Here is a 12055-nt window from a genome sequence, read left to right on the forward strand (position 1 = left end):
CGCAATTTCACATTCACTAGCAGCTTCACAGTTAAGAAGTAAAAAAGTATTTTTTCTTTTTTTGTGTCATTTGTCAGAAACTTGGGACAGTCTTCTCAACCCAGAGTTCAGCAAGTGATGACAAATCAACCATTCACCCAGATGAGGATGGGTGATAAAACTGTATTGAAATGGAATTGAAATCTACATGGCTGCACACAGCATCAGCAGTAAACAAAGTAGCACTTTTTACTTTTAAATGAGTTATGCTGTATGTACTATACTACATATCTTCAGTTTTGCATTGGAGCTCATAAAAAATTCTCTCAAAACATTCTGAAGCATATTATACCAATTCATCAATATATATTTATGACCACTTTGGTAAACCTAATGGATGTCGCCATGGCTTAATTCTGGCAACCAGCCAAAAAAACAAAAAAAAATCTGGTTTTGGCTAAATTGTTTTTCTTCATATAACATACTTTAATACCTCTCCTCTAAGACAACCTAAATATACTTCACAAAAATAAGGTGGAAATGTTTTTATTTACTTTAATCTTGCCTAAACCTCAGCACTCCCTGCCACGGCCCGGGTTCGATTCCTGGCCAGGTAACCAACCCCAGTACGACAGTGCACTTCCAGTGCTGGTCATAACTGGGAAGGGTTGCATCAGGAAGGGCATCTGGTGTAAAAATTGTGCTAAATCAAATATGTGGACCAATGATCCCCTGTGGCGACCCCTAACAGGAGCAGCCAGAAGAAGAAAGATGACAAGAGCAATCTTGCCTAAGCAAAATATTTCCTTTAGGCATATTCACTACAGAGCTCAAAGGTTGCTCAGGCACCAGGGTCAACAATGTGGGGTCACAGGTTGCTGGATTGAGGTGAGGTGAGAATAACTTTTAACTTATAACAACAACTTGTAAGTTGGGATTTCTGACCTCTAACTAGGACAAAAACCAAAGAAAATCTCACCTCAACTCAAAACTGCTACTCAGAAACTCGGGTTGGTCTTCTCCACCCAGAATTCAGCAAGTGATGACAAATCAACATGGCTGCTCCCAGCATCAACAGTAAACAAAGTAGCACTTTTTACTCTTAAATGAGTATATACTAGCTTTGCTGTTGTTACGCTGTACATACTAGTATTTGATTTAGAGCAATCAGCATACAGATATATTTGCTTGTTATATTTATAGCACTGATTATATAGTTTGCAGTTTTTAGGAGGTAAATCACTCATCACTGTTAGCTGGCTAGATTGTTGCTAACAAAAGACATACATGGAGGCTCATGTTTTTTTCCCCCTTTGCATTGCATTGTGCATTGTGCATTGTATCTTGAATGCACAGTGATTGAAAATGACATAAAATGGCATAATTCTGAGTTCTGACTTCTCATTTCTGAGGTAAGTTGAATGCAGCATAATTTTGAAACAGGCTGCAAAGGATGCTGGGACATAGAGTGTGTTTGCTCATGACCAGCTCAGTGTGTGTGAGGCAGGTTAAGCTCCTGCAAATTTGACTTGCTGAATCTGATTGTTAAATACAGGATTCTCTGCAACGCAAAGATGTAAGTAAGATCCTTTCTTATAGTGTCTGTGTCTGTGTATGTGCACTGTGCTACTGAATTTAATTGAAATCAACATGGCTGCACACAGCATTAGCAGTAAACAACGTAGCACTTCTTACCTTTAAATGAGTTAAGCTGTATATACAAAGTATTTACTTTAGAACAATCAACATAGTCTATATATTATCTGTATAAGTCAACATATACTACACATTTTGCTGTTTTGAGGTGGAAAATATACATCACTCATCACAATTAGCTGGCTAGCTTGTTGCTAGCAACAGATGAACATGGAGACGTCCATGTTTTTTTGCCTTACACTTTGTAACTTGAAGGTCAAAAATGACATAATTCTGAGTTCCCATTTCTGATATAAATGCATTATTAATCCTTTAAGCAAGGACGTTTTGCCAGATATAAAAGAATGTAAAGACTTAACATACTCATACCTTCCACCTAATTAGATTGGAGAGAGAGTCATTAATACCCACATAGCATGCACATTGGTATATCTGACCAAGATATGGCTTGACAAAACAGATTTGATCAGAATCTAAAACAAATACTGTATTTGGCATATCTTCTAAATTGTCATATCCTGTAAAATTCGCTGATGTGGGCCATATAAACATTTCTACTATGGGTCACATCTGGTAGAGATCTGACTGTGTTCCGGCAGTACAGATGTGTGGCATATGAAAACGCCTGACTCCTGGCAGAGGTGTGGCTGTGATGCCAGAATGTGCCTTTACTCTGGCAGTACAGACATAGGCCCAATTTGGGCCTTCATTCACTCCCATATATGAACTGGTTATATGGGCCACATCCAAGCCAAGGAAAATTACCTGAGTGGGTACTTCATCATCAATATGCACCACTGTTAATAAAACATGTGTATTGCACTGGGCATTAATACTGTGTAGTACACCTTGGTGCAAAAATGAGATACAACTGCACTGGATTTATGACTGAATACTATTTAAATCCTATTTGCAATTCAAATCAAGACTCTCACATTCAAGATGTGTATTAGACTTCTAAGCTAATAAGAGAAACTATATTTGTAATTTTCACAGATCTCTCCAAGTCCTTCTATCGTGTCCAATTCCAAGGCATCCCATGGCAGAATCTAAAAAGCTGAATCTAGATTTTGATTAATGCAGCAGTTTTATTGACTTCTATTTATTCCTCCATTTATTAATCCCTTTATATTATATTCTTATGTACTTAATGTTGCAATAAAGAGATTATCCAGTCTATCACCCAATCCTTACAATAAAAGAAGCCAATGCTAGTTTAATGAAATTAAACTATTATTTACTAAGTAAAACAGGCCCTTAATCCACACAAACATCTCATGATCTCATGAAAAATAAGTCATGTGGTAAAGGTTAATATGGTCACTACTCTTCAGCACCTCTCTAATCAAAATGCTGGACATTTCTTATCAACTCTGCTTTCAGTCTAATCTCTGAGATGAGTACTTGTTAAGATTTTTTTTTTTTTTTTTTGCTCCTTCTTTTTTCTATTCATCCTCAGGCTATTTTTCCTGTCCTCTGTTTCTCAGAGAGAATAAGAAATTTCAGCTATCATCAGCCCCAGATCAAACGAGGCCTCGGCTGAATTCACTGTCAGAATAAAACCATTTGTTCCTGCGGCTCACTCCAAATGCCTCGTCCCTGGACCTCTTCCTCCTTCAAGTGTGTGTTTAATGTGCTTTCAGTAGCCGGCTCTCCCGGGCCTGTCTGCCACTGCTCATTTTGGAAAACATGGCAGCTAACTTTAGCAAGCTACTCAGCATGCAACTGCTTGCTTTGTACATACACACTCACTGTCCACTTTATTAGGAACACCTATACAACTGTACATTCATGCAGATATCTAATCAGCCAATCATGTGGCAGTAGTGCAATGTTTCTATATCCTTCCTGGCAGCTCAAACCAATCAGGCTATTTTCCTCTGACCTCTCTTATCAACAGGGTGTTTCTACCCACGGAACTGTATAAAATTTAGAGACTGTCGTGTGTGAAAATCCCAGGAGATCAGAAGTTTCTGAAATACTCAAACCAGACCATCTGGCACCAACAACCATGCCATGGTTAAAGTCACACTTTCTTCCCATTCTGATGTTTGATGTGAACATTAACTGAAGCTCTTGACCTGTATCTGCATGATTTTTTTTTTTGCATTGTGCTGCTGCCACATGATTGGCTGATAAGATATCTGCATGAATGTGCAGGTGTACAGGTGTTCCTAATAAAGTGGTTGGTATGTACACTTTTTTGATACATGTGCAGTAAACTGAAGGGATCGTGTAGTTTTGAGATTGTAGCAGTGGCTAAAACCCCACAAAACTGAGAAAAGATTGAAGGGGAAATTTTTTCAAAGCCATGTAATGAACTGGGACTACAAGTGTGCAATGCTACACAGGGGAGAAAATCAGAGAAACACATACACTACCACTCAAAGCTGTACACACTCTGGATTCAATACATATTTTTATTGTCCTAAACACATTTTGATAAAGGCTTATGGTTGAAATTTGTTTCTGAGTTTCAGAAATAAAATCTGTAGTTTTTAATTGAAATAAATAGTTTCCCAAACAAGTCGTTTTCATTTAGAACCCAGGAGACGCCGTGAGGAGCTCAGCCACCTTGGCTTCTTGGGTGAAGCGCCATTGTGAAGCTGGCTGAGGAGATTAAAAGAGTTTGCAATGCTTCATGTTTAACATTTTTCTTGCTCACTTTGTGTTTCGTTCACAATTCCATATTATATGTTATTTCATATCTTCATTACGTGGATAAAAGAGGATAAAAATGAAGAACACTTTCCTAAAAGCAGGTGTCCAAACTTTTGACTGGAAGTGTATATACCTTTACTATAAAAGGGCTTGTGTAGATGCAAACTAGTCAGTTGGAGAGCTGTCCAAATTGACTTAAACTTCATTGAGATAAAGTAGATAGGCAAAGCATTAGGGATATTACAGAACCTTGTGATGACCCACAAAAAATAAACTCTTCAAACAACACCAGAGTAGAAAAAAACAATACTGTATTTCATAAAAATGTACAAAAGATATCTACAGATCCAGCTCCACACACATGTTCACATACAAAAAAAAAAAAAAAAGAAACATTTAAATGCCACATCAGGGTTCAGAGTCCAAAGTCCAAGCAAATTGGTTTGTCAGATATAATTGAATCAGTCTGCACTGAGTAAGAAGTTTCTTCTTCCTTTGGGTGCTATATGGTATGTCAGCGTTGTTATTTGAAATGGGAATAAAGACTTGGCCAATGATACTCAAAAAACTTCACTGTTTTAAAAGTATAGCATAATTACAGTTTTATGGAGCATAAAAGTGTTTTGCATTTCAGACTATTCCTATTATACATTTCCTTACCATTCAGTTTATTTTTTTGTCTCATGGACACATAGAAGGAGTCAAACCTTTGTGATTTACATAATGTACAAACTTTCTTTGTATGTTCAAGACAATCAAATGTAATTCTGCATGATTTTTTTAATATTTTTTTTTTTTCTCCTGCATATGCATTTGCATAGCTAGGCACTTGTTGCTACTCTCATTTCACCACCATAAAAGAGAATACAAAAATACTCGACTGAAGTTTATCAAATTTTCTGTATTTATATACAGTACATATATTGGTCTAAGGCAAAATATGGCTTTTTTTAGCAAAGGGGAAACTACTAAGTATTTGTTCTAATGCTATACAGGATAATACAGATAATACAGACATGTATAAAAACACAAAATTCTAGGACAGTCTTAATTCTTTATTCAGAAATGCCAACAGGTCATCAGTCACCAATTCTACTTCCTGTTGGACCTCTTAAGACATCATGTTAAGAAACTTACTCTCTTCTGCCAGCGCGGTCAACATGGAGGTCATATCTCCGATGGCCATGTTGCCAATTCCTGCGGGTACTGGAGGCAATGTCACAGAGTTCCGGGGCGTAGTGAGGCGGGAGGAATTCTGAGACAAGCTGCGGAGGATACTGGGACTTAGAGTTCCTGACATGAGACTGGAGTGGTCACCATCATCCAGTATGGCATCAAAGTCAATCTGGGTCTGCTCCACTCCACTGGCGGAGTCCACCGTGCTTGAGACTTGATTGGTTCCTGGGGAGCTGACAGCAGCTATTGTTATGTTATCTGTGCCACAGTCCACTGCTTCAGTGGTGTCATGCATATTCAGACTGCTGGACTCAAACATGTGGATCTGTCCTGTGTAGAACATGGCATTGCTGTCTGTGTCACTAACACCCACATTGGCAGGCTTTTTGGGGCTAGCTTCAGAGGTGTTGTATGCTGAGCTGAAGTGGGATTGTGGGTAACCAGGTTGCTGTGCTGTCATTGCATTTGGCCCTGAGTGCTGCCTGGCCAAGGGTTTAGTTTCTGTGGGCGGCCTTGGCTGCAGTAGACCACGGTTTCCATTCAGGATAGGATTCTGGGAAAGAGTATCATAGCTATGCTGATCACTGCTCATATGGGAATAATCTCCTTGATTATTCTCAAAGTTTACATGGCTTTGACTGACCACTGGCTTAGTTCTTACCCTGTTATTCTGCATGTTCATGGGCTGCATTGTTTTCTTAGATGGGCTTGTCAAACCTACATTGCCTCCTGTAATATTACCACAAGAGGCATGCTGACTGGTGCTTCTGTTTATGTCATTTCCTTGGTGGTATCCATGCTGATTGTGAATATGCTCGTTCTGGTGGTTCTTGTTGCCTTGCTGCCTAACAGTTTGGCTACAGGTCATCCTTTGGGCCATAACCTCGTTCCTCTGCATAGAACTCTGTTGAGCAGCATGTGCAAGGTTCTGACTCATGGATCTTACTTGCTGGTTGGATTTGAGGATCTGGATAGGGCCAAAGTTCTGTTTTTGCTGGAGACCAGTTATATTTCCCCAATCCAAAGCTTGCTGTTGCTTGATTTGGCTGGGAGATGCCTCCACTGTCCCTGAGCTGACCTCATTCCACTGCACAGGCATGTGGCTCTTGTTGGCACTGGGAGACATGTGCTGTTGTGCTGGACTAGTCTGGCAAGAAGCTGATGTCTGCTGCGTCATGATGTCTGCAGTGCCATCCGCTACAGCCATGCGCCTCTGGTAGTAACATGGTTGAGGTGGAGGGGCACTATTCCCTAGGAAGCCTTGTGCTTGCTGGTGCCGGTACCCAGACCCATTGTGTTGTGTAGAATTTCCATTAGAAGTGAGGTACTGAACCATATCATCAGGCAACATCAAGTCATCAGCAGTGCCATTGATTGGACCATCCATGTCGCTCGTCTCCATTGCAGTATTCTCAGAGATGCTGGGAGGCCGGGGAGGGTACTGGAGGCGGTGTAGACTACCATCAGAGCGAACATAGCTCTGCACTGACAAGTGGCGGCTGGAAGAGGGAAAGTGTGGTGGATTAGGGTTCACATTGCTCATGCTGTTGAAACGCTGCCCCTGCTGGAGACGTTGCTGATCAACGGCCACCCGTCTAACTGGATCACTAGCGCGCCTTGTTATACTGCCTGGTACCTCATGGGGCATCATGCTAGTAGTGGGATACCCTGTGTCACTGCATCTCCTGGGCACTGTGGGGAGGCCAAGTGGGTGCATAGTTGTTTCATGTGGATCTCCCAGCAGGGCTATTCGTGTCCTCAGGCTCATGCGATCCATGTTGGGCAAAGGGGTAGGTGGAGCGCCACCTGTTGCTGCGGCATATTTGGCTTTGAGTCGGTAGTGCTGGGCCGGGGTGAGGCTGAGCAGGCCTGGCAGGCCTCCACACTGACTGGCCTCGCTAGAGCGGCGTGACAGGTCTGTAGAGATGGGGTCATAAGAGTCGGCCGAGCTGACATTGTTGATGCGGATGCCGGCCTGTGAGGCCTGGCTGGAGCGGCGGCTGGAGTAGCAGGGAGAGATGCCAGAGGAGCGGCGGCTCAGCGTATAAGCTGAACTCACTGTGCTCGCCAGGCTGTCTCGACGCTCCACTGGCTGGCACAGAACTGTTGTCTCACCAGGGCAAATGTCACTCAGACGAAGGCCGGTGATGGGTACAGGGATATTGCCGACACGTCCAGAGCTCTCCAGTAAGGAACCTATGACAAAAGGGAGCGGTATTAAAATGTTTAATAATAATATCATAATTATTTTAAAAATCTGCACTAAACTGAGCTTGCGATTGTCCTTATGGTTATGTGACATTAAATAAACAACTAATTCATGGGAAGTGGATTTCAGGACTTGTGAGATTTCAGTTCTTGGTGAGAAATTGGACACACCACATATTCAGTTACCTTGAATTACTTGTCTTACAAATAACATGGATAACTGAAGTAAACACAGACACAGTATTTTTGTAGTCTTACCATTGCTAGGGATTGGTGGTAGCTTTGTGTCCGGAACTTGTGGAACAGCATTTGCCCAGGAGCACGACTCCCTCACTGTCTTCAGCTTCTCTTGCTTCAGGTGGTTCAGCCTGCGAGCCGGGCTGGCACTCCTGCGCAGGTGGAGGCCCAGTGTGCCCGTGGAGACGGTTGAATCCACCAGGGGCACGTCATCCAGCATGCTCAGGTCTCCCATGCTGCCCCCGCCGGGGCCCGACAACTCTATTCCACCGTCATGGTGGGTGGCACTGCCAAGTGGTGACGGCTGGCTGCTACATGATGACTGACCACCAGGGCTGGACTGATACATCTAAGACACAAATGAAGAGGGCAGCACAGGGGCACAAGTGTCATGTCATTGTGTCTGTTTATTCAATATGATTTCATTCATTCATTTATTAATCTCCAGTAACTGCGTTATCCTGGTCAGGGTCACAGTAGTTCTGGAGCCTTACCCGGGAACACTAGTTTTGATGTGGGAATACACCCTGTATCAGATGCCGCTCTATTGGAGGGCACCATTAACACACTCATTGAATGAACTGAGACCCTGGAGGTTTGAGGTGGCATCGCTACCAGATCTGTGCCCATGCAACTCAGAAATATGGTGTCACAAGTGCAAATTCATATCAATTCACACGACCCAAGTCATATGAAAAGATACATAGGTTATTGTTAGTTTTAGGCTGGGGTTAGCATTAGTACCTTGCTTTATGACTTTATTCATCAGAAAATGAACAAAATCAAACTGCATCACTCTTGTTTATTCAAATTCTCACAACTTTCTAATTAAATTAGGTTGGTGTATTACTGTACGTGTGGAAATACTATTTATTGCTCTTTTAATCCTGACTGTTTTATATGTCTTATGTGAGAATGAACTCTGCCAAACCTTTCCACATTCCTTATGTTACTGTCTAGCACGTTTGCTTCCCAATATGATTGTTTTAGAAACCTAAGGTTAAGTGCCTGACAAATTGTAATTTCCTTTGGCAATGTCTTTGTGCATTATGCATACAGCCTGGACCAAATTTACAAAGGGGAAACATTCCCAACATAAATAAAGTACACAGCCTGCCTCTACACATCTGTGTCATCTTACCACCCACCCTGAATGACGTAAATGTATTCTGTCCCTATGTGAACAGCCAAGTCATTCTTGATCACAGTGTGATCACTGGCACTATTTGTTTCTCATGCAAAAACAGCCCCAGTGATAGAATATTCACCCTGTATTTGGTTTTATCCTGTGGTGCTGGATGAGTTATATCTCTGTGATGTGGGTGGAGGATATGGGCGCCATGAGGGTTCTTGGGAAATCAAAGGTTGTGGTTGTGGTTGTGGTTTAAATCGACAAAGGCTACAAAGGAATATCGATCGAAATAGTTCCCACATCTTTTAATATACTTTGAACATAGTATATTTCGATTGCATGAATAATGTTTGAATAATAATTGTAATATAAATATTTTTGTGTATCATTGACAATCTATGTTTTGGCAGGTAGAAAAAGACTTGAAATATATTGAATGAAATGAAAATATTTAAATATTCTGCTTTATTCTTTCAAATGGGACTCCATAAAGTCGAGGTCAATATGTCGTATGCCTTTAGGACAAAATAAAACAGAAATGTAACTTATAGAAAGATTTTTGTAATGTTCTGGATTGATATATTTTTTATGTCATGTACAAATCATAAAAATATTTCATTTTTATCAATTCTATTGTTTATAGTTCAGGTTGACAGTAAAGGATTAAACCCATTGGGAATGCAAACTTTGGCATTTGATTATGGACTAAATATTTAATTTATGATCCCCTATGCCATTTTCATTACTATCCCTTTTGTTTCCAGTCAGTAAGAACCCTTTTTTTTTTTTTTTTTTTTTTTTTTTTTTATACATAGAGTACATTTTTATACGTATAAATAATATTTCTAAAAAAAAAAAAAAAAAAATCCACTGATAGACTCAGCCTTCCGGAAACCCCCGCCAACACCCGACCCCCCCCCAACCCCCCCCCCCCCCCCCCCGCACAAAAAAAAGGGGAAAAAAAAAAAAAAAAGGACAAACAGTTAAAGTTAGGTGCATTTTTTGACTGAATGTTGTATTGGACATGCATTATTATCTAACACAGTAAAAGAATGGAAAGGGATTAAAAGTTAGTGCTCACCTCAGTAATGCCTGTCCATAGGAAAAGTGAAAAAGCAGAAAGTGGAGAAAGAGTGCAGTCCATAAGCAGAAAGAGAGAGATGGCAGGTTAGACAGAAACAGATTGTTTTTTTTTCTGTAGCAGTGGACATGCTTTTGTTAGTTTGGGTAATGGACATGACTGCTTTTTAGTGCAGAATTAATCAGGGATGAAAAAAATATATCATGGCTAAACCACCTCATTAGTGTGATAAAACTGAGTCTAAAACTGGTTTAGTGATGTACTGAAACCCATATAAGGAAGTGTTATGTGAATTTCCCTCTAGAATTAAATAAAATAATCTATCTAACTTATTAAACTAGAGTAGAAAGGAACATACCACAGAGTTCTCTGTTTTTATTGACTTGACCTGGAGGTAGTCTTCCACGCCTCTAGTGGTGCTGTTGGCCTCAAACTTGTCTTGTCCTTCACGGCCAGATTGTTTGGTTCCTCCTTCGTTCTCTCCGTTCTCTCGTGGTGGGGGCTGAGGTCGGGGCACCAGGTCTCCACGCTGTTTCTTGGTGACATGTGCCTCTGGGCCGTGCACGGTTTTGACATGTTTGCGGAGAGAGCTCGGGTCTGTGTAGCGCTTGGTACACCCCGGAATCTTACAAACATACGGTTTCTGCAAAGACAACTAGAGCTCAGCATCCACGAGACAAAGCAAAAGCACAACAAGCAACATTTCAACTGAGATTTTCTCATTTCTATGCAAATTATGTATGATGTGGTAACTCAAAACAGTTGGATCGAATGATTCCTCAGACCAGTCCTATAGCGCATGTGCGCTGACCTTTATTTAGTTCCCCACACAAACTTTAGTTTCTACCTGCAATTACTTCCAATTTACTGTTTGACAAAATGGAAGAGAAGCCTATAATCGTGGTCTCATCTTATCCTGTCATATACTGTATGACCTCTCATTAAATCTGCCTAGAGACATTATAAAGAAAAATAAAGCTTGGATGAAAGTAGCAGAGCTCATTGGTGTCTTCGGTGAGGGTATGTAGCTAGTACAGTAAGTTTGCTTTGCTAATCTGCCAAACAAAGGTAGTATGATGCCTAGCATCTAACATGTAAATCAAACTTAAACTGATTTCACATTTGAAACAAATCACTTCTGAAACAAAATTGATGTGTATAAATCGGATAGTGTGCTGTAGGCTAAAGATTTTCGCTACTACCATTTCTCAACGGAACTAAAAAAAAAAAAAAACATGACACACCCACAAGAGACTAGTGACTACATGCGAAACAAGTGACTTGCTACTCTTTAGTATGAACGTTATCTGCCCCTGCTTGTTCAGATTAGCTTCAGTTGACGGATTTGGCTGAATATTCAGAGGAACTGATAACTTAGTGAGGCAACGCCATGTTGATTTTGCCTGATTCATGGCCGTGTGCTGAAAAAGTTGTGATGAACGCATCTTTGTTTCTCCTTCCCTCTTGTTTACTCTCTCTTTAGGCCATGATGGATATGCTGAGGGCTGAAATGGCGCAGGGTTTCATTTTGTATTTGCAATCCGCAGGTGGTCTCTCCGCAGGGGATGTGCTTGATTCTTACTAATGCACTGCGGGCTGTCATGCTCATTAGTTCCACACCTCATTATTTGCACACACACTTGCATGCAGAGCTTGTTAATGGGACATGGTTGGGCATGGAGGAGCAATCACTAAGCATGATGAGGGAGTACGTGCACAAATCTAATTCTGGCCTTAATTTGAAACTGTATGATGAAAATGGTATATTTACATAGAATTAGGCAGTTGGTGGTTCATTACTGCCACTGGGAAAATGATTAGCTAAAGCTCGATGAGCAGTAGAATTATTAAACTACACTTTTTAGTGTTGCTTGCTGTTCACTGTTGGCACTTTTCCATCTATAAGGTGCTGCTGCTGCTTCTGG

At 40.9% G+C, this 12055-nt stretch overlaps 1 protein-coding gene across 2 annotated transcripts in view; it reads right to left on the reverse strand.

Annotated features, from left to right (window-relative positions):
* Positions 1 to 4590: 4590 nt before the first annotated feature.
* The window catches only part of gli2b (GLI family zinc finger 2b), an 83156-nt gene continuing 75691 nt past the window's right edge, over positions 4591 to 12055 (reverse strand). For both annotated transcript variants that reach the window (XM_026930672.3, XM_026930671.3), the window contains exons 12-14: positions 10489 to 10773; positions 7939 to 8266; positions 4591 to 7668 (exon numbers count right to left, since the gene is read on the reverse strand). In XM_026930672.3, coding sequence (XP_026786473.2) covers positions 5408 to 7668; positions 7939 to 8266; positions 10489 to 10773 — 2874 coding nt within the window. In that variant the 3' untranslated portion in view covers positions 4591 to 5407. The remainder of the gene's footprint in view (positions 7669 to 7938; positions 8267 to 10488; positions 10774 to 12055) is intronic.

The sequence above is a fragment of the Pangasianodon hypophthalmus genome, chromosome 11 (genome assembly GCF_027358585.1).
Source record: "Pangasianodon hypophthalmus isolate fPanHyp1 chromosome 11, fPanHyp1.pri, whole genome shotgun sequence".
Taxonomy (NCBI): Eukaryota; Metazoa; Chordata; class Actinopteri; order Siluriformes; family Pangasiidae; genus Pangasianodon; species Pangasianodon hypophthalmus.